Source organism: Diplotaxodon limnothrissa, linkage group LG15 (assembly GCF_057381915.1).
Source record: "Diplotaxodon limnothrissa isolate DT_005_m linkage group LG15, D_limnothrissa_male_GT1.1, whole genome shotgun sequence".
NCBI lineage: Eukaryota > Metazoa > Chordata > Actinopteri > Cichliformes > Cichlidae > Diplotaxodon > Diplotaxodon limnothrissa.
The window spans coordinates 24,049,501-24,070,662 of record NC_140610.1 but is presented as its reverse complement, the minus strand read 5'-3'; the positions used below and the strand labels follow the sequence as shown (position 1 = coordinate 24,070,662).

General features: G+C 42.0%; 1 protein-coding gene across 1 annotated transcript in view; it reads right to left on the bottom strand.

The window, feature by feature from the left end:
* The window catches only part of LOC146617576 (serine/threonine-protein kinase D3-like), a 54,156-nt gene that overhangs the window by 4,348 nt on the left and 28,646 nt on the right, over positions 1-21,162 (bottom strand). The window contains exons 3-11 of the mRNA XM_085373328.1: positions 17,713-17,851; positions 15,451-15,582; positions 11,969-12,126; positions 9,624-9,813; positions 9,306-9,383; positions 8,112-8,286; positions 7,524-7,647; positions 6,469-6,546; positions 3,539-3,815 (exon numbers count right to left, since the gene is read on the bottom strand). Coding sequence (XP_085229454.1) covers positions 3,539-3,815; positions 6,469-6,546; positions 7,524-7,647; positions 8,112-8,286; positions 9,306-9,383; positions 9,624-9,813; positions 11,969-12,126; positions 15,451-15,582; positions 17,713-17,851 — 1,351 coding nt within the window. The remainder of the gene's footprint in view (positions 1-3,538; positions 3,816-6,468; positions 6,547-7,523; positions 7,648-8,111; positions 8,287-9,305; positions 9,384-9,623; positions 9,814-11,968; positions 12,127-15,450; positions 15,583-17,712; positions 17,852-21,162) is intronic.

Here is a 21,162-nt window from a genome sequence, read left to right as displayed (position 1 = left end):
CACTGTACGACAAAAAGAGCCCTGACGACGTTTCGTTTCCAGCTGCGACAACGATCTCCAAATCGTTTTCCAGATCTCACAAGAATAAAAGCCTCTGTTTCCTGTCTCCTCCTTTCATGTGATGGGAGCATTAATTCGGGCTGACACTGAAAGCCGACGGCACGTTCTGTGCAAAGAAAACTGATGAGCTGATATCGATTTCGGATCGCTGCCCGGGGTTTGATCGGGTCACCCCTCTGCGATCAATACCTGCAGTCTGATGTAGATAGGCAGCCTGTTGATATTTAGGTCACCATGCAGAGCTGATGTAGGTTTATCGAAGTGGGAAGCACACATATGCAAAGAGTGCTGAGGAATTTTGACCCAGGGATGCAATTCTTTCACTAGAGGCCTGGGAGTTTGCGCATCCGAAACATTCTTAGGACTGCACTCCTGTACACCTTGTGACATTTCCTCCAGTGACGTATCAGATCAAACATACAAAGTGCAAATGTTGGTTTGTGATTTTGTCTTTAGATTTAGAGACTCACCTGAGAATAAACTAATAAACCAATAGCATGTTTTTATCAAATATATTAAAGTTATTGCACAAAAACAGCTGATTCTGAGGGGGTCAGGTTGCTGAGTTTCCATGAAATGAGCCACATGAAAGCGATCCAGGAGCAATTTGTTGGCAATCTGCATTTTCCAGGAAGATGGAGCGTCACAAGGCAAAAGTGAGAACATCAAGTTAACATTTTGGATCCATGGAGTGGAAATTCCCAAGAGCTTAATCCGATCATGAATCTATAATCAATATTTAAAAAACAAAAACAAAAAACAGGTAGATAACCAAGAGCCCCTACACTGTGATCACCTTTGACCGCAGGGATGGATCAGACATGAAAAAACGGTTCTTTCTGTAAATACTGACTCTTTTAAATTGACGAAATGCTTCTTCCTGTCTAAACCTGTGCGATTACTGCTGTTCCCTAACAAAGACAAACCCCGACCACTGCAAGTTTATGTCGCGTAGATAGAATTTGTCAGATAGAATAACATTTCATAACAGTACAATAACAACAATAAAACGGTTGGACCACTGGAAAAAAAGAAGGATAACATCACATGAAGTCTTTAAATGCTTCAATAATCTCCACAGAACACCACACGACCTGTAAACGCAGCACCAGTGTTTGCATGCCTGCTGATTGCTTCCATTTATATAACTTTGACACTAATGGATCTGCAGCAGAGCAGTGTCATTTCTTTCCTTTTTTTCTTTTGCGTGGGGGTGGATTTCCCTCGGTTATACATGACTATAAAGGTCCAGTGGCGGTCTGTGTGTCTATGAGGTAATAAAACAAAAAGTGGTGTTACATCACCGGTGCATTAACTTATTGATGCCATGATTTCAAAAACAAAACATCCATTTTCAGGAGGAAATTGAAGCTCCGCGTTAATTACTCAACAAGTGGAAAACGCCACTGCTGACTGCGTCCCCTGAAGCGCCGCACTTTTATAACACACCAACTGTGCTCAATAACAGCTAATGCTCTTTTACTTTAATTCCACGAGGTGCATTTAGGTGCTCTAATTTAAAGGATGAAACTTAAGACTCTTATTTTCAGACAAAGAGACAGTTTAACCTGAGATGGATCGGAGCTGAGATGAAGCGGAAAATCCTCTGAAATCCCTTCAATCATGTTAAAATGCCAGCAGACGGCGTGTGTCTGCGCGTGTTTGTGTGTGTTGTGTAACGGTGGCCTCCTAAAACAATATTTGGAAGCTTTTCGCAGGCGAACAAACAAACGCACGTCCATTAAAGCATAAAAAGTCTAATCTGATTTCAGAAGCGACTCCATTACTGTATCAAAGGGCAAAGATGGGCATTAATATAGTGTGCATGAACCTCACTGGGTGTGCCTCCATTATCAAACATCTGCCTTTTATTACATAAAGATAAAATTTAGAAAGATATTCCATCTTTCTAAAAATATACAAACTGACACAGAAAGGTCGTCAGAGGTAGAACAAACCATAACAACGCTTTTCTACTACATGTACAACAAAAGTAGATGCAATCCATCAGTGGAAATATCCACAGGTTTAAAAATATGTCTATAAGTATACATACAATGGGGGAAATAATTTATCTCCTGCTGAATTTGTAAGTTTGTTCATTTACAAACAAATGAACAGTTTCTGATTTTTACAATAGTTTCATTTAAACAGAGAGAAACAGAGTATCAACCAAAAATCCAGAAAGAACACATTACATAAAAGTTAAATTGATTTGTGTCATTGAGTATGTATTTGATCTGTAACCCAGCTAGAGTTCCTGCTTCCACAGACTGGCTGTGAGCCAAATGGGCACGCAGATTAGAGTTAGTTAATCAATTACAGATACTCCTGATCTCTCCTTGTTGTGTATAAAGCACACCTCGCTAAAGAACCGGTTTCAAACATTCCAGCCTCTCCACCACTACGGACAAGAGCAACGAGATGTCAAAGAACAAGACTAGAACAGACTACAAGACGAGCAACACGAAGCTCAGTGAGAAGGTGATAAATGGGAAATGAAAGAAATCTAAAATGACCATCAGTCACCCTCGTGCTTTAGCTCCAAACAAGAGCTTGCCTCACAGGAGAAGCTTGTTAATGACCTGAAGGCACCAAGAAGACCATCAGTAACACATTCCCGCAGTCAAGCATGGAGGTGGAACCATTACGCTTTGGGAATGTTTCTGACTGTACGGAACGACTTTATCACATTGGGGAGCCAATGGACCATTAAATCTTGCAAGAGAACTGACGGTGCTTTCTCATTTTCAATCATTTAATTTAGCTGGAATGAACAAGCCAATATGAGTGTCATGTTATTGGGTTCACTTTTTTGATTGGTTGCCATTCCTCAAGAGGTTGGGTCTTATGTAACATGAATAAATGCAAGACTAATTCCTCAAATATTCTGTTTTTGTCTTTTTACACGCTTGTAAACCACAGAGAGAGTAAAAGAAAGACTGGTGTAGCCACCATGATCTTGGTTTGAAAAGCCTCAAACTAAACACTGTCACGGTCGCCATCTTGGTGTTTTGAGTTGTGTCTGATAAGTCACGGGTTAAATCTCAATTTTTGACCTTAGAAATGACAATACTTCACAAAATTAATTCCTAGTTTGTTTTTTTCAGTATGACCTGCAGATAGCATAACATATCTATTGAAGTCATAGTTAAAAAAAATGAGAATGTTCCATTGCAGCAAGACCCACCGCCCCCTGCTGGCCGTTAGAATAAATGCAGGTTTATGACACTTCTATATTTATTTAGCCATTCAGTTCATGGTAGTATTGAGAGCTTGAAAAGAAAATGACTGGACTTTTTTGGGGGGGGTTTGTTTGTTTGTTTGTTTTTTGGCTATTAACTTCTACATTGGCTTTTCAGACACAGCGGTCACATCCGTATTTTTTTTACACAAAACTGAATTTCCTGCTGAAGGTACAGAAGGAACAGGCAAAACCAAGAACAGGACCAAAGACTAAAGAGGGTCCGTTACTCACTGTGATCCTTCCCCTGGCCTGGCCCCGTGCCGACGCTAGCCTTGGGTGTGACGGGCATCAGCGCCTGCCGGATGGCTTTCTCCCAACTCTGCCCTACATCCCGTCCCACGCCAGATGCTGCCAAAGCTGGGTTGTGGTAGAGGCCACCGTTGTCCTCCCCGACGTAGTACACCATGCTGCCCGTGATGATCTCAAAGCAGTGTGGGTTGCTACCCTGAGGCAGTCTGCCAAAGTCTTGCGCCGGCTCCACCTGCAGGATCTCAGACAGGGGGATCTCCTATGGAATAAAAAAGAAAGTTTAAATCCTGGGTCTTGTGGATGAAGTAATCTAAAAAGGTCCCTTTAGCCTGAACTTGAACTTCGGCACTTATAGAACATATCTTCTCTGATTTGATTTTATTCTTTAAGAGTCAGAATCACCCATGAGGTCTTGAAATTATCCAGAGGGCTCCATCCGAGCACCTCTCCTCTCCTTGCTAAAACTAAGACACTCTTTGAATGTCAGTGTTTAAAACTTCTCTTCCTTCCTTTTCTGGCAGAGTGCAGAAACCCTGCACCCCTCCACAAACCCTTAACCATGCCAGATCAAACATTTCAAAAAGAGCGATTGGCTCAGTGGTGTCTCCACGCTCCTCGGACTCATTTGAACCTTTTGCCAAGTTCACCCCGAGCCACGCCCTCCCATCACCATCTTTTCATCCTCTGATTAAAAGGCAGGACGTGCCTTAGAAGCTTCGGGCACTTGGCAGTGTGGCAGTGAGCCAAAGAGGCGGCAGGGAAGCGACCCGACATCTCCAAAAACCACCACAGATCCCCCACCCTCCAACCACCCCACCTCCCCGGCCTTGTGCTCCATACCTCCTCCCTGGCTTTCTCTTCAAAGGAGGATTTCTGCTGCGCTTTGTGCTAAAGGTCAACAGGTCGGCGGCAGGCGCAAGATAAAAGGACGTGAGGTATGAGAGAGGGAAGTGATGGAGCTGCAGCTGAATTCAGTGATCACAGTTTTCAAGGAAATTATTTAGTCCAACTTGGAAGTTCAAAATTGGATTAAAAAAATAAATAAAAGCCACAGATCTGCACTGTCATTAAAAACACATCAGTGAGCACACTGCTGCTAAAGTTTACAGGCACTCGTCATGGGCATAAATGTCGTGGTAATTTGGGTCTTTTAGTGACTTCTTTGAACTGTTGCTTTTCCAGTTAAATGACTGTGCAGCATGCATCTTTAATGACTTTAAAAACAAGAATTATGAGCTTGAATTTATTTTGGATTTTCTCTCATTCACACATGGTCAAAAGCCTACATACGGGCTCAGATATAAACATCACACCCAATATTTAGCAAGTTGACCAGAGTTGGTAGCCACCAACAAGCTTCTGGTTCAATATGAATATTTGACACCTTTTATTGGCAGAATTGGTAGAATTCATTCAAACTGGTTGGTTTCCTGGCATGGACATGGCTTTAAAGCGTAGCCCACAAATCTTTAATGGGGTTGAGGTCGAGGATTTGTGAAGCCCATTCCAGAAGCTTAAATTTAGCCTGTTCTGTTTGAACAGCTAATTGTATCCAAGTTTCAAGCGTCTGTGGATTTGAAGTATTTTTTGTTTATTATTTCATCTACTTTGGCACAGAACATGATGTTACCACCGCCATGCTTTACAGTAGGTTTGAAAACCTCACCTTTACTTCTCAAACACCTCTTATCACTGTGGCTCTTTATCTTGTATAAATCATAAAGTTTTTCTTCAGCAGTTATTTGGCGTGTCCATGTGGGCAGCTGGAAATTTTAGTCAAGCTTGAGGGTGCTGATTCTGGAGAGGGGGCTTCTTTCTTGGTCAGCAACCACTCAGTCTAGTGACGTAAAACTCACTTCACTGTGGACTGTTCATGGCAGGCTTCAACCTTGGTGGTTCCTGGGTTGTCCATCATCCGAGGGTGACAGTTTGGGTTTGTCTTCCCAACCTCACCAAAGTGGTGACATATCCAAACAACAATTTTTTGAACAATGATCTTGAATCTTGGATGACCTTTTTAGATCTTCACTGAATTCTTTGGACTTCTCCATGGTTTTGAGTATGGGTCAGTCCAATGAGTGGTGTCAAACAAATCCTTTTATGCTGGCAAAGAGGAACTACCAGTTGAAGCCAATTGTGATCACCAACAGTTAACAGGCCTTAGCAACGTGAACTTAAGACATTGTAGAAACATCAGCACCACTTCTTAAAAATATTTGAGTGAGCGAATGTATATGTTTGTCCTTGGATTAAAGAAAGTCTAAAATAAATTCAAACGTATGCACCCAGTTCTTGTTACAATCACAATGGGCGATCGTGGCTCAAGAGTTGGGAGGTCGCCTTGTAATCGGAAGGTTGCCAATTCAAGCCCTGGCTTGGACAGTCTCGTCGTTGTGTCCAAAACCCGTTGCCTACTGGTGGTGGTCAGAGGGTCCGGTGGCGCCAGTGTCCGGCAGCCTCGCCTCTGTCAGCGCGCCCCAGGGTGGCCGTGGCTACAATGTAGCTTGCCATCACCAGTGTGTGAATGGGTGGATGACTGAATGTGTAAAGCGCTTTGGGGTCCTTAGGGACTAGTAAAGCGCTATACAAATACAGGCCATTTACTGAAATGGCCAGTAAATGGCACATTATTCAATGTCAGTGTCGGTACAACAGATAGTTTTAATGTTTCTTTGCCACCTTTCTTTAAATATATTAAGTTACATTATCAACACAGAGCTTTCAACCAATGATAGACAACCTGCTCTTGGAACAATTACAGTGGACAAGCAGACAGTGATGTGTGTTAATGTCTTATGAGGTTCATGCTGTGTTACGGTATGAACCCGACTCCCTCCAGCTCTTCTCTTCACGTCGCTGCTTTGTTTGGCCGAGCAGCTGAAACTAGATCCGGGGCTCACCGGGTCTCCTACCTTGTAATACTTGGCTCCACTTTCATTCTGAAACAGAGTCAGACTCTTGCTGTCCAGCCTCCAGTAATGTCTCTTCCTCTGCAAAGACAAAACTTGTCATTAGGGAGAATGCTTTGAATCTGAGTCCAGAGAGAAAATAAAAATCTTTAAATCTCTTTTAGTTTCCAGTAATCAAAGACTTTCCTTTGAGGTTTTGAGTGATGGATATAAATGGAAGTATCTGAAGTACAAGAAACCGTTTCAAACAGTACTATATGTAGGACAGAGTCTTTTTATTGACCAATAATTTAATTCCCTGGATGACAATAGATGTGTTCACCTGATGCACTTAACTGCTTGTTCATTTCTAGTAGAGCATTTGCATGTAGAACATGTTTCCAGATTGTGTGGATATATACCAAAAACCAAAGCTCAGTGATTAAAATGGATTTAATAATTTCTGCACTGACTTGATGAAGCACCTCGAACTTCCAGACTGCAGTGCTAAAGCTGACGTAGGTTATCAGTGCCCCGTGTTTGTTCATCTCCAAAAACTACCAAGCTGAAATATTTGAAATTTGGCAGTGAGGTAGAGCAAATAAAAAAGGAAGAACGTTTGAAATTTTGGTGCAGATTAACATCACTTTTATTACATTTTCTAAATACGACGCTGGGATTAGTGACGGCTTTGCCTTTCTCCCAGTAACTCCTACAGCGAAGCACATTATTGAAAAATGCTATTCACATTAGCCAATTAGTGCTTACAGTGTAATGTACAAATTTTATATTTGCATTGTGTTTCATATGTCTTGTGTTTGAATATTGCCTATAAATGTTTTAGCTTTTAGTGTTTGTGTCTGTTTTTTGGAATTTTTTGCTGCTCCTAAGAGCTTTTAGCCAAAGCCAAAGGATTAGACTGGATTGATATTTTTACTTAATTATAAAATGAATTCAGATATTTCCTGCTTTTGTTGTTGTTCCTGCAAACAGACCAGCTGTGTTTGTCAGGCACCCAAAGGCCTAAAAAAAAGCTCAAAAGACACCTTAGTTTGTCTGTGTTTTGTGCTTCATCTCACCAGGTTGTCACGGTTGGTGTAGTGCACCAACCAGCCTTCTTTAACCACTGTGGAGCTTTTTCTCTTGGTGTGTTTGATGGACTGGACCACACGCATCAGAGGGATGTTGCTGCTGGTCGACGGGCTGCGTGAAACCAAATAAAAACATGCAAAGAAGCATTTTAAGGAAAAAAAGCCCACACAAAAATACGATACTAATGAGAATGTCAAAGATTCAAATAAAAAAAATAAAATGCATGCAAGTCTTTGGAGGAGTTCCTTCTTTTCTCTTCTCTAAAGCTCTAGGCTCTCTTAACACTGAACACACTCGTTTGTTGTAGATTTCGGTTACAAACCACATGAGGGTGGAGCCATGCTTGTGGTTTATTGCTGACGGGGGTAAAAACATGCCATCCAACACTGGACGTCACTTTGAAATTGTACCGTATATCCGAGAGAAATCGAACCTGTTCACATCACACATATCATGATCTCTACTTATGACAAAGCATCCAATACTGAGGCTCAATAGATTTTCTCATGAGGATAAATTAAGATTTTTATAATGCTATTTTAAAGCCCGTCACCAGTTCCAGTCGTCTGCTTCACCTGATCGTTCTGACCGTCTCGTCATCCTTCTCGCAGTCTGTGCAGGGACCCCCGAAGAAGATCTTGTCTTCGGTGGACTGCTCGTCCTGCTCGTCCATGCTGTGACCTCCATCGCTGTTCACATCGCAGTCCACCTCCATCGTCGCCTCTGAGTCCATACCAGGACTGGCTGGCTCTGAAGAAACAGGAAAAACATGAGAGCCTGGGAACAGGTCTTAAAACTTCCAGCCCGAGATTTCACTGAGCTGCAGTTCCTCTAATGGCCAGTAGGCGTTAGGTGTAAAATGCCAAAGACTTGAAATGAAAACGTTTCTCAATCCAGTTTAAAAAAATAAAATGGTGTTATGGGGTGAGGGGCTTACAAGGGACCAAAAGGAGATCAAAAATACTCTGACGTGATCAGTGTAAAGTCTGAGCTCTGCAAACGTGAGATTTCTGTCTCCTTCATTTCTTATATAGACTCCCCACTCATTTCATTGTCTCGTAGAGCAGGTCACCCAAAGGAAAATCATTGTTAGGGTAATCAGGGAGCGAAATGAAGTCACTTTTTTCTTTTCTATCAAAATAAACTTATTACTTAAAATTAGAAATTTTTTGACATCAAAACCTCAGTTGAGGGTTTTTTAAAAAATATTTTCTGCCTTGAGTGCAAGAAATTCTGTGTTGTGTTTTCTAATTTTATTCATGTAATCTTTTATTATTTTCTTTTGACTTCTTTTCAGTGTTAGTCATTTTAATTATTATTTAAATTGCTGTCTTTTATTGTTGTATGGAGGGCGTATGTTCCAATGAATAATAAAAAAGGAAATCAGATATGGTGTTACAGATAAACAGTAGCCAGGGTGGGAACCCATTTAACTGTCCATTTAACGGTTTTGTTTTAGCCTCTGGGCACAACTGTGTATAGCCAACTTCCTGTTCCCTGCGCTGGTCAGAAGAACCTAATCGCATAAACTGTCATGAGATGGCAGCTGACGGCTTTGAGATTGCATTTCCTCCTTGATCTTCTCTACCTGTATGAAACCAAAGTGTCCTCAGCGGTCAATAAAAATCCAACAACAGGAAGAAACTAAAAAGAGTCCAAGAGCAAATCTCCCGTCCTTTGCCTACAGCGTCAGAATCTGTCTGCAGATATTAAATTTTGCCCATCAAAGGTTTCAGATGATTAAAGCGGTAAACGTGAAAACGACTCACCTCCGTTAAAGTCGACCTCGCCCAGGCAGTCTCGAGGTACTTTGGCTGCACATCTCTTATGGCAGTTAAATTTACAGTCTAAAAAGCAAACATACAAAAAACATATTAAACATTTTAAACTTCTTGAATAACCATGTGACGAAGAGTAACCGACGGTTCCCACAGAGTACTGCAGAGTCTCCCCACACACTTCACAGGGCGATTAAGAAAAAAGTGAAGGAAGGTTAGGACTTCACAGCAGATTGAATATCTCTGGAGTTTGGACTGTTGGTTTTCTAAGACTTTCCTGTGTGTGTGTTTTTGCGTGTGTGTCGTCACCTTTGCATTGCAGGCCCTGGCGGAAGAGGCCCTTCAGCAGGCGTTTGCAGAACTGGCAGATGGTGGGACGGGTGTAGGTGTGGACGGAGAAAGTGTGGGGGACTTTCACCCGACCCAGGACCATCTTCTCCATCCAGATGGGCCGGCCGCTCAGCAGGGAGTTGCGCTTCATGGCGCCCAGAAGAGGGCGCTGCAGAGGGGCGGGGAACAGAAACAAAAATGCGAAGAAGAAATAGGATTTATTTTTCTGTTTATGCTCAGATTTCCAAACAGAGAGCAAACTGACCAATAACACTTCAGTAACTCATTTTAGTTTGTATTTAAATTTGTTCTTCATGTAAAAACTAATCATTAAAAGACATCACGCTTAGACGCTGGAGGCAGAAAGTGCTTAATAATTCCTACCCTTATCTTTTATATCTGCAGGGCACTGCCACCCTGGAATAGACGACTTCCACCAGGACAGAAATGTTTTTCATAGAATCAAAAGTGATCATTGAGAACAGCTTTAGCTTCAGTGACCTTTCCTCTCCCAGCAGGGCTTCCAGATCCTCTGACTGATGAGGTCAAGAGTTCAGATTTTATCTCAGTTCTTCTGCCTCTGGCAAATCTTCAGTTTATAGTATTTTGTACCGATACAGAACCAAGATGTCTGAACCATCTGTGGATTCAACTTTCAAATATAAACAACAAATGATGCAGTCTTCTTTTTTTTCTCCATTTTTATGCAAGTTATTTTATTAATTACCACAAACATCCTGAAAGAGGCAATCAGCTGAATCTGGAAACAGGCGAGCCTGTTATGTTGTTGCGCTCATGCATGCGCAGCTTCACGTGGGTGTTGGCAGACTTATCTACTGATTATCACAGTAAAGGTGCTCTGTGTTCATAATGTGAACAAGAAGCACAAATCTGTGCTGAGGTGACTCACTCTCCTAGCATCATTTACATTTAAGGGAAAAGTATTAAATTTAGTTTTCTTTTTTCTTTTTAAATGCACTTTATGAGGTTTGCAGTTTGCCCTCCTGAAGCTCCTTCTAACACACAATCTGCTGGAGCAACTCGCCCATGCAGCTTGCGGGTCAACAGCATGTTCTTGTTAGTCTAAAAAACTAACTCTTTATAGCAATCTACTGACCTCAAAGGAGAGGTCAGAGGTCAAACGTGACATATATGAGGATTTTTGTAAACCATTATGTTGGCCGGAAGCTTTTGGTGGATGTAAGCCAAATTTTAAGTTTTATCAGAATTCATTTAAAACTTTTCAAGCTATCGTGTTCACAGACAGAATAACACACAAGCACACAAACGCTTCTAAAAACATGAATTAGTGTAGAGTTTGTTCTGCGTTCTGCTGTATGTGTCTGGATTGAGTCCACCATAAGGCTAACACGCTGACACACAACTAGACACTCTCACGCCCACATCTAAAGCCAACTAACACTCAATTAACCTAACGAGCAAGCGTTTGGACTGTGGCGGGATCACGCAGCTGATCTTTAGGTGAAAGTTTCTCTCGTTTTTGGTCTTTGAGTGATGTTTTTTTTTATTAGTTCTAACTAAAAGGAAATGAAAGGAGTAGTCAGAGCTTCAGAGGTTGATCTGAAACATCAAATTTAGAGATTTGCTCACTCATCGTGAAAGCGGCGTACAGACAAACTCTTTTCCATCCACGAGAACAAGAACAATGACTGTCCTTGTACAGCATGCAGCTTGCAGGGCACTGTCCCGGCAGGAGCAGGAAGCATGTGACACAATGGGCCTGAATTAGTACAGAACAGTTGGATAATCCACCTTCTCACTTCACTGATTCACCATATGTGCATGGACCTCTAGACCTCCTAACAAAGTCCAAATTATCTGAAATGTCCATGAAGAAAGTGAGACTTCTTTAGGATCTGCTGCCCGAGCGTGATCACACATCGGGTCTCTTAAAGGAACAGTTTCTTTCTGGGATCTGTAAAATCTAGCTTGGCTGCTTGTTAATCAATCAGACTAACTGATTGCACAACATGCTGCTCGGGTCCACTCAGGTCAGATACGTATATGGGTCTGACTGTGCTCGGGTCCCCCTCTGATCTGTGTGCTTGCTCAGCCTGTGAGAATCTGACTGTGACTCTCTCTGCTTGTTGGCTTGAACCGGATGGAAAAATCAAGCGGTTTGCCTCGAGCCATCAGACAGAAAGTGCATGTGTGTGTGTATGTGTGTGTGTACTGGGGCTGCACAACTGCAAGGGAAGTCTGTGCATACATTTTAACTCATTCAAAAAAAAAAACAACAACCAAAAAACCAACTAAAATGAATACGACTAATGAGTGATTTCATGCGAGCGCAGCAGACCCACCTCCTCCTGCAGAGCCGGGCTGAAGTCAGTGGAAGGTGGACGAGCGACAGACAAGGTGGCGCCTGGCAGGGAGACGTTTGACAGTCGCCTCTTCCTCACGCCGCTGCAGTTGTTGGGGATCTTGAACGCACACCGCTTGTGGTAGTTCTGTCCACATCCTGCACAGGAGAGGAATCATTATTAATCATCATTAAGATTCACAGTTCAACTGAAGTTCTGATCCCGAAGTTAATAAAGGAACCAAGTCCGACCCATGGCCTTTGGGAGACACCCCCAGTACCTCCAGCTCTTCCAGGATGAGACCAAGGCCCTCCCCGGGAGGCATCCTAGTCTCACCCTCTCTCTAAGCCAGAGTCCCAACAACAATTGAGAAAGATCATATCTATCATTCATATCTATGATTTCATTCTTTTGGTTTCACAACCACAGATGAGAGTAGAAACACAGATAAACCTGTGAATCAGCAGCTTTGCTTCCATGTTCAGCTGCTTTGAATCTCTGGCTCTCTTCCACAACATGTTTTTTATCCTGTCTTCCTTCTCTCTCCCCAACCAGTCGCGGCAGATGGCCGCCCCTCCCTGAGCCTGGTCCTGCTGGAGGTTGCTTCCTGTTAAAAGGGAGTTTTTCCCTTCCCACTGTTGCCAAAGTGCTTGCTCATAGGGGGTCATATGATTGTTGGGTTTTTCTCTGTATGTATTATTGTAGGGTCTACCTTACAATATAAAGCACTTTGAGGCGACTGTTGTTGTGATTTGGCGCTGTGTAAATAAAATTAAATTGAAAATTGAATTGAACATAAATCTCTGGTCTTGTGCTGCAGGAGGGTCATTTTGTAGCTTTTGTGGCTAAAATGTGCCGAGACTAAACCTCAGGAATGCAGATTCTTGATAAAACACGGCAGGGCCAAAGCAGAACCTTTTATTTTTCTTACCAAGGAAATTTTAACCCTTCAGACAGGGCCGGGCTTTTAAGTCCTTTCTGTCCATTTTCTATGCAAAACCAGGTTACTCAACATCACTGGCTTATATGAAATATGGATACGGTTCAAATTAACCAGTGTAGGGTCATGCGACGACAGCACTAAGTACCAACTTTATAGCACGTCTGGTCAACAAGCTGTATTGAATTCAGATGCCTGCTCACAACTGGAGCACAGACTTCATGAACAATCTGTCTGTACGAGTAAGGCCAAAGTAAGGCCCATTATTTATCAGATAAATGCATTAAAATGTGTCAAAGTATTAATTTACTCTTCTAAAGGTTCATTTATGCTCAACAATCTTCTCATAGCCAAATTATCTGTTTAAAAACACAGAATTTATTGAGTCCAGGATGTGGTTCAGAAAGCTGTTTACAACATCTGAAGCTTAAAAGTGCAGGAAAAAAAAAAGCTAAAATTTTCTTCCATCAAGGTTGTTTTTCTATTTTTTTTCTGTCGCTTCAGGTTTGGGAACTTTTCATTTTTAACCATTTCAAACGTACAAGCGGAAGCCAAACATCAGCTGCTCGGGTGTCTCTCTGCTCGGCATCACAACAGAGCGCCGAGATCAAAACGTTAAAGACAAGACTGTCTGAAAAATGACTGCAGGAAGTCGACGAGCCGCTGCAGCTTTAAAATCAGGTCTAAAAACCAGTGTGTGAATATCCGAGTGTGTGTATGCCTCTTTCTTTCTTTTTTTTACCCTCGAGGTGATGATTTGGTCAGCGTGGACGTGGTGGAAATCCGAGAAGCCACCACGTGTTACCTCAGGGAAAATAAAAGTTTATGAGACGTGTTAAAGCAAACATGACATCACTGTGAACTCTGATGGAGGTTTAAACAGTCGAGTTTTATAGGTTTGAAGGTCCAGTTATCGGTCACTCAGAGGGAATAGCATGCAGCCTGCCGGACCTCTATTACATCCCTGCTGAATCACTGACATCACTTCCCATCTTAATGTTTAAATAGTGAGGAGCCTATTTTAATGCACACACATCCTGAAAAGGATTTCTGATGACTAAATCTGAGACTTTATGCTCATGATCGTTAGACTGCTCTTAGCAGGCCAAGCGAGATATTCCAAAACTTTTTCCAAAATTTTCCAGTTCCTCCTGGGAGACTAACCCAAGGTGTTCCCATCATCTCTCCAGTGAGACCTGGATCTGTAACTCTGGGTCTTCCCACACACCCAGATCACCCGAGCTGGCTTTTTGGCACAAGAGTGCAATGGCTCTATTCTGAGCTCCATCCAGAGGACTGAGCCCCTCACCCACTGAGCCCGGCTCAGCCCACCCACTCACAGAAGCTCATTTTGGATGCAGGCATTTGCCAATCATTTGTTCAGTCACTAACCAGAGCTCATGACCAGGTGAGGGTAAAAGCAGTTCGGGACAGCGCCCACACTGCTGCCAGTGCCACAACGACCTCGCTCCCTCCCCTAACTCCCTCACTCGGGGCTAAAACTGTACCTCAACCCAAGAGTGGTGGCAGAGAACCACAACCTTTAATGTGCTGACTCTCATACTGCTCGCTTCACCAAACCCCAACTCAAACACCAAACCAGATCCCTGGCAGGGTCCAACACTCACTTTGAACATGCAGCCGGCACAGCCATGAAATTTTTGCTAACAACAATTTTTTGCTGAAAATTGAGAAAATGAGACTTAAATGTAAGCCAAGAACTGTGAATTCAAACACTAGGACAGCATCTATATTTTCTACGTATTTGCTTCTCTGTTACTTAGGGTTTGGCAACTGCACAAATATATTTGTTTTGTGGTCATTTTTGGGGCAATTTTTTGTGTGAATTCATCTCCAAAAACTCATCTCTGGCTCTACTAGAGCGGCTTTGCATGTTTCATAGTTCAAAATAATCCTGTTTATTTTATAGGGAGCCTTGGTGCAGTGCCTGTTTTGTTTTATTCAGCTCCTCCGTCTGTAAGCCCACCTGTCTCTTCCTTCCATTAGAAAATGTTTTGTGGGACTGTTCCGACCACCCTTCCTTGAAAAGCGTTTCTGGGAATAAAATTTCCTGGCACGGAGAGCTCTATCGGACCCCTCGCACATCCTCCATCTCGAGTATGAGCTCTTGCCTTCCGGCGGGAGACGGCGAGCCTAAAATGCAGACTGAACTCTTTTTAAAAATTTATTTTTGCCCACTTCCATTAAGCATTTAAATAACAGCTTTTTTATATTTATTGGGTCTTTGAGTCTTCTGCCACAGCACACAGAAAAATAGTCAAAGACTCTAAGGGGACAAAGTACATCACAGCATATCAGAGGAAAAGTTCTGAGAGTTAGAGCTGTGGGACTAACCCCTTCCTTGAAAAGAAATTCCTGGGACTAAATGCTCCCGGAATAAAAATACCTGGGATGTAAAGTTCCTTGGACAAAACTTCTAGCCACTGTGTTAGAAAAACAGTTCCCGGGACTAAGATTTCGGGGTTCTCTGAGCGGAAACGGACATGTCAGCAGCCTAGAAGCTTCCTGAGTGCTTCCTCACCTTCACATTTGAGTCCCTGTCTGACGAGCCCCCACAGCATCTCCCCACAGTCATCGCAGAAGGCCGGTGCCTTGTAGGAGTGAACGTACAGAGTGTGAGGTCGGATCTGGAAGTCCTCCTCTGTGGCGAGAGCTGAAACAGAAACACACACGCAGTCAGACTATGACTGTCTCTGTGGGAAGCTTTCCACCCGCGCCAGGAGATGGTCCCCCAAAATGATGATGCTCGGGCTCTGAGCGTGAGCGTATCAGAATTACAATCTGACAAATGAATTTATCGCTAGAAATGGTCACACATACACTAAACGTCAATGTCTGGCACGTCTTTCAGGGGTTACAAAAGTAGAAAGCCTCACGTGTTAGTTGTACCCTGAAGTATTAGCTGAAGTTACACAGGATTTAAAATATGCAAGTAAAGAGAAGAGAAAAGTGTTTAAATGAGGATGAACTTTTCAAGCTAACACATAAAAACATCTTGTTATTGGATGTGTTCTTTGCATTTTCAACCTTTAATTATTGCATTTTTTGAAAATGTTTCCTCTACTTTAAATGTAATGTGTATGTACTACATATATACACAACCACACAGACCATTTTGTGCTGCTTGTGTGTATAAAAGCTGGAAAACAACTCAACCGAGCAGCAAGAATCACACTAGAGCCGGTTTCATCTTGATCGCTTGGCGCTCTGGTAGCAGCTCGAATGGTAACAGTGAAATAAACCAGCTGAGCTCTGCAGGGTTTTGCAGCAGTAGCAGCGAGAGGTGCACGAGGAGGAGGAGGAAGTGGTCGTGGGTTTGCACCCTGTGCGGTTGCGATACGTTTTCACCCTCCTGTGTAATTTAAACCTGGCGCGGCTCTGCGTCTGGGTGTTCGGCTGTAAAGGTGTCAGTTTTAGTTTTCACAGCCCAACATGTTGACACATTTCAGGAAGTGACAATCCTATGCACAATATTATGTTTAGAGCGAACGGGGGTGACCCAGGGAGGCGGCGCTGGTGGAGAGGAAACGAGATCTGTGCCAGCCTCATTTTACCCGGAGGATACGAAACTGATGCGAAAATACATAATAAAGATACAATTTAAATGTTTAAAACTTACCTTTGACTTCAGTGTGAAACCAAATACACGGTTAGGCAAATTTGATTCATTTAATAAACGACCGTGTTTTTCATTAAGATACATTTTAAACAATTATTTTATTCTTACTGCTGATTTTAAAGTTAATCTATTTATTATTAGCTGGAATCATTTTTGATTCTTGTTCATACCTTAAATGGTCCTGAGCTCCCAAATATTAAACCATGATTTATAGAAAATCCAAAAAAAGAAATCCCACAAAAAACGACAACATGCAGTTGTAAGTGTGTCTTCTGTTTCTGCAGCATGCTTTCTTTCTTTACTCATGCTTATCTCATTAATGTCTGTGCATCTTTCTAAGCTGTAGCAGGCTAAGATCTCAGGGACATCATCTACTTGTCTGAAAATAAAGAACTTAAAAACTGGGAAAGACTCAGCAGCTACCAGAGGAGGACATACAATGATTATTGACAAAAATGTGAAAGAATGTTATTTATACAGGACATGCTCAAGCATGAAATTCAGAAAAAAGAGAAACCTAAGGTACACTCAAGAGAACAAGAAAAGGGGCATTCAGTCTAAATAGAAACACTAATAAAAGCACTAACGGGACAATAAAAGCTGGACTCTATCTCAGTCTGTTTCTAAACACTCCAAGTAGAAAAATTACACCATTTCAGAACTGAAAACAGGAGAAGAAGAAGTTGAAACAGGAAACAAAGCAGTCACGCACGTTTTCGGCATTTCGTTCAAATGCTGCAGCGATCTTGCTCTGTGCCATCTCAGCATCTCCATCCTCGTGCATTGATGCATCATGTAGACACTGCTACATGTGTCAGGTTAAAGAAATCAGGAGGTGTATGACGAGTCGAAACACCACCACAAGTGCACCATGGGCCTGCAGCTGTGACGACATTTAGCATAAACTCCCTGCAAGGCCGCAAACTGGCTGGCACGGGGTGATCAGTTACACCAGATCAGCTACATTTAAACTCCGACGGGGCAGGATTGGAGTGATGGGTTGTGGATGGGTAGGGCTGCAGCATTTCTGGCTATGTATGCACACTTGATTCCATCACTACTCGTAGTTTTGCATGTTTGATAAATGTTTTTTATCAATTCGAACATTATATCCACCTGCTGAGGGAAAAAAAAGAAAACGGACTAAAATTATTCATTCCTTACCAGAGAGCACCACCTCGATCAGGTCGCCCTCCTGGATCTCCTCAGCGGAGATCAGACGCTGCAGGATGTTGTCCGAGCTCAGGTCGTGACGGAAGAGCAGGATCTTGTCGTACATCCCAAAAAATCCACATTCAGGAAACTGAGGAGGGAAAAGGGGAGGTGTTATTGCTCAGAGTTCACGTCCGAGCTGCAAAAGGTTAATGAAAGAAACGACACAGACACACGGGTAGTGTTAAACGTGCTGCGCTATTCAAATGTTTTAGGGACTCTAGGTGACTGCATTTGTGCCCTCACAGAGAAAACTGATCATTCCAAAACACCGGGCTACAGTTTGAAAGAACAATTATCCAGAAAATTAAACAAAGAAAAACAGAAAGCGATACATTCATGCAACACTCATAAAAATCAGTCAGGCACAGTCGTAGCCTCATGGTGGTTTTACATGTTCACCTGACTCCTGTGGTGTGGTGGTTGAGTTACAGACCACATGCCCCCCCCCAGCTTCCCCTTCTGCTGATCGCTACAACATACAGCCGAATACAGACTGTATATAAAAGACGGACACATCCACTGTGACATTACCCATTAGTTTGAACAGCAGTTTTGAAGCCTCAATTTTGGTTTTATGTATGCTGGATATGCCATTTTTAATTTTTCACTTGCATGAGGTGAGCACAGTTACTCAATAGGGTGGAGTGCTGATTGATTAGTTAACAAATAATTTTAGGATTTCACCCACTGGTGCTTTTTTTTTAAGAATCAGTCTGAGGATTTCAGGTATCACCAACTTAGCTTTTGAAACCAGGCATCGTGAATAAGAGTGGATCTAACAGTGACACTGAAGGACATTACAGTTTATACTGTAGTGACACTACAGCCTACCCTGCTTTACTGTCTTTCCAAGTGCCAAAACTGAGAAGGTAAACGTTTTATTCAATAAGACTTAAAATTAGTGACCGAGACCTTGCAGCCATCAGGAAAGTGGTCACTTTATTTTTGATCTCAGTAAAAAGTAAGGTCATTTTCCTCTCATGTCTTTTTAAACCAGAGCAGGCGCCCCCTGTTGGCCAAGAAATATTGCTAGATTAGCTTAATGGCTTCACTTTACACAGAGCCTTTAGGGCAGCTTTTAGTGGTAACTCGTTTCCAACTAGGAACTAGCTAGCTTTCAAAATAAAGCAATCTAACATATTACACCACTGCCGCCTGCTGCGGCTTTTATCCCGCGGTAGGTTTTTAAAATTATAGCCCGAGGGGAAAACCCATCAAGTATGACTGAAGAGGAGGACTCATTCATCATAATCTGTGCGATGAAAGAGATAAATGGATAGCGACTCTTAGACATAAACACATGTAATAAAGCACTTTTTACACTCAGGCGGGCCACTTCCTGTCTCGTTTGTGGGATTTTTTTCAAAAAGTTCTGACTCAGTGTTTGGAACAGTTAGCAGCAACTGGTCTTTCAAAAATAAGACCGATTTTTAAAAATAACAAATTTAAAATGAGCCTCGTAATATACTTGGGTAATGTGTATGTGTGGGGATACACTGATAGTAGTTAGTGTCTTTATATTTTGTGCCATTCTGAGCACTAGCATGCAAAACAGGAGATCATCAGTGAATAAAGCACCTAAGAAGGTTTTGTTTAAAAGAGAATGAACTTTAAAACTGGTGCAGGAAACCCAGATAATCAGTAAATATGATTTTAGTCCTTGAATATAAATTTAAAGTGTATTAGGAAGAAGAACACCAACATTTACGTCTTTTATTTGAATTGCAAAGTTTCTGTGCTCTATTTGTTTTACAGCCGCGCTGAACTATCTGTAAAAGAGCTGCTCTAGCCTGCTGACCTTTGACCCCTTTCAGTGAACTATCATCAGTTTATTCTCACTGCAACAATTTTTCCACTTAGATGGAAGTTTTTTTTGTTAAAATCATGACCTCATCGCCTGTCGTGGTCCGGCTTCTTTCCAAAGTCAAAGATTACTTAACCTTTCCGTATGAGGAACAGATAACAAGTGATGAAACAAATTCACAGAAACGCCACACTGGGAAACTACCAGAAGCCCACAGCAGCTGAAATAGGTAGAATTAAATCAAGAATTAGATTTTCTGCTGAAAAGCATGAAGATTCCTCAGCAGCTACAGCTCCTTTTTCTCTTTTAACAGGAAGTTTACAAATGTTGTGGTGACAGCTCCACGTTTGGGTCACTGTCCATGTCTAATGCAAAGCCGCTTCTCTGTTTAGTTCCCAGACCAAAAAAAAACCCCAGAGAGAATCTAATGTTTGAGTCGGTGCTGCTTTGCTTGAGGCACAATGCCTCTGCAAGGGGGGACAGGCCAATAATCTTTCGTAAAACTTTCTCTCAATACTTGTTATTTGAGCATTTAGTCCATATAAGGAAAATGGACTAAATAGTGCATATTTACATTAATGTGCATTTGATCACCACCATCATAATTAAAGAACATTTGAAAATACATCAAAATACAGTCTGAAAGTTTAAAAATACAATATCTCAGGCTTCAAGCTGCCCTGAATGCTAGGTTTCAGACGGTTTTTTCTACTTAGCTCTGGATGTCAGTGGGACCGGATCTCTTAAAGGTGGAATTTATGGCTCAGCAGGGGATGACCTGTTTACCTGCAGAGAGCTCCGCAGTCAATGGAGAAATTCGTTTCATGCTTCTTTCACGCCTGGTGACCGTTATTCAGGCCCCCTTGTCAACCAATCAGCATCAGGCAGACGCATACGTCATCTGCTTCCAGCAATGCACAGTCTGGACTTTTGAGAACTGCGTGGGTTATAACTTCTCTCTGCTTGTTGGATAAACGGTAACATGTACGCAAAGAGACATTTGTGGGACCATGAACTCCTTTCTGATTGGTCATCTTAGGTACAGAAGTCCCACCCACCTGCTAATCAGAATAAAACTGGCTGAAAGGGGCTCATTTCAGACCCATATTAGATAAATAGGAATTATTCTGAAGCGTGAATCATGCAAAGCTACCCTAGTAGAGTCCAAGAATGAAAATTAGGAGCTGGAACTAGGCCTGTTTGGCCTGTTACTCCACTTATCATTCAGATGGTGCCTAAGACAAGCGATGAATGAATAAATAAAAATCCTGGTTTTAGCAGTAAACTTAACTTAAATATTTGGACAGAGACAACTTTTTTTTTCTAATTTTGGTTATGTACATTACTTCAATTAATTTTGAATGAAACAACTCAGTCTGAAGTGCAGACTTTCAGCTTTAATTCAGTGGGTTGAAGAAAGCGATTCAAATACATAAAAATGTGAGAAACTAAAGCGGTTTTTTTTGTTTTTTTTAAACACTATCTCTTCATTTCACGGGCTCAAAGTAACTGGACACCCTAACTAACTGAAAACAAAATGTTAATTTTTAATACTTGGTTGAAATCCCTCTGCTGCTAATGACAGCCTGAAGTCT